The 1,713-nt window shown below is 56.6% G+C and overlaps 1 protein-coding gene across 1 annotated transcript in view; it reads right to left on the bottom strand.

Moving 5' to 3' along the window:
- Positions 1-677: 677 nt before the first annotated feature.
- The window catches only part of LOC107198997 (atypical kinase COQ8B, mitochondrial-like), a gene marked incomplete at its 5' end in the record, with an annotated part of 4,927 nt that continues 3,891 nt past the window's right edge, over positions 678-1,713 (bottom strand). The window contains 2 exons of the mRNA XM_015616286.2: positions 678-1,345; positions 1,467-1,553. Coding sequence (XP_015471772.1) covers positions 989-1,345; positions 1,467-1,553 — 444 coding nt within the window. The remainder of the gene's footprint in view (positions 1,346-1,466; positions 1,554-1,713) is intronic.

A 1,713-nucleotide genomic window follows, 5' to 3' on the forward strand; every position in this document is an offset into this window, starting at 1 on the left:
TTGGGAAAAAATGGGGGAAAAAACTGCGGTGAAAATGGGAAACCACAAAATGGGGAAAAGGGGGAAAAATGAGGGGAAAATAGAGGGAAATGAGGAAAAACTGAGAGAAAATGGGGAAAAATAGGGGAAAATAGGAAAAATATGGAAAAATATGGAAAAAAATGGGGGACAACATGGGAAAATTGCAAAATAATGGGGGGAAAGTGGAATAAAGTGGGAATTTGGGGAAAAAACATGGGCTGGGGTTGGGCACATCTGGACTGGGATCCCCTGGCCCCTCCCCCACTGGTGCCCTTCTGATCCATTTTCGGTTTTTGTGGAATTCTTTTTTATGGGATTCCGGAGAATTCCAGAGCTCGACGCGGCCGCTGCTTAAATGGATTGGGAGAGATCAAAGGAGAAAATCGGGGGGGGGTCCCCAAATCCTGACCCCAAACCCCGACCCCAAACCACAATCCCTGACCCCAGTCCCTCCCTGGCAGAGGTCTGGGGGACACGGGGGACATTCGCGACATTTGGGGGACACTGGGGGGGCTTTGGGGGCAATGGGGGTGTTGGGGGCACTGGGAGGGTCTTTGGGGACATTTTTGGGGCGGAGCGGGGTCCGCAGCCCCAGCCGTGCGCCAAGGCCCCACCCCCTCATGAATATGCAAATAAACAACCCCAGCCCAGGAAGCTTCTGCCGGATGCTTCATGAATACGCAAATTTAACAAAAACCCCCCGCCCAACACAGCCGCTATTGGCTGGCGGCCGTATGAATATGCAAATATAAACGCGAGCCCCGCCCACCACGGCCCCGCAGCCATTGTACGGAGACTATATGAATATGCAGATGAGCCAGACCCCCGCGTGCTGACCCCGCCCACAAACAACCCCGAGCCCCAAAATCCCAAAACCTTCCAAATCCCAGGAACCCCAAAATCAAAGACCCCAGCCCCGATTTTGGGGTCAAATCTCCCTTTATTGGGGAGGGTTCTCCACCCACCCTCACCGGGGGGGCTCCCCCTCCCCCCACCCCGCCCCGGGGGCTCCCCCCGGTATTTTGGGGTCTCCCAGGGGGTTTTGGGGGCCCCAGTAGCTCTCGTAGACCTCCTGGAAGATGTCCCGGCAGTGCACGCGCCCCCCGAGGCGGGCGCAGGCCAGGAAGACCCCCCCCAGTTTGCGGTGCAGGGCGTAGCTGGGCTCGGGGGGGGGACCCAGGCGGTCCCGCAGGATTTGGGGGAGCAGCCCCCGCACCCCCTGAGCCGTTCGCTGCCCCCCCAGAGCCCCGAAATCCCAGGGCTGGGGACCCCCAAAGGGCTCCCCCAGGAGCAGCACGGCCTGGACGTGCAGGGACTGCAGAGCCTGGGGGGGAATAAATGGGGGTCAGGGGGTCCCCCAAATCGGGAACCCTGAAATGGCGAGGGAAAACGAAGAAAATCCCAAAATTTGGGAGGGGAAAAGCCCCTAATTCGGGGTTTTTTACCTGGGACTCGAATCCTGTCAGGAATTTCAGATCCCGGGATTTCCTCAGGATTTTCTCCTCGTCCCTCTCAGCCGCGGCCCGGATCACCTGAAATCCCAAAAATTCTGTTTTCCTCCCAAATTCTGGCCTCACTTCCCAAATTCTACCTTTTTTTAACCAAATTCCTGTGGTTTTCCCCCCTTTTTCTCATCAAAATCCGCACAAAAATCACCCCGGGTGTTCTCAAAATCCCACGAAATTCCAGAAA

This window comes from Parus major, unplaced genomic scaffold, assembly GCF_001522545.3.
Source record: "Parus major isolate Abel unplaced genomic scaffold, Parus_major1.1 Scaffold401, whole genome shotgun sequence".
Lineage (NCBI taxonomy): Eukaryota > Metazoa > Chordata > Aves > Passeriformes > Paridae > Parus > Parus major.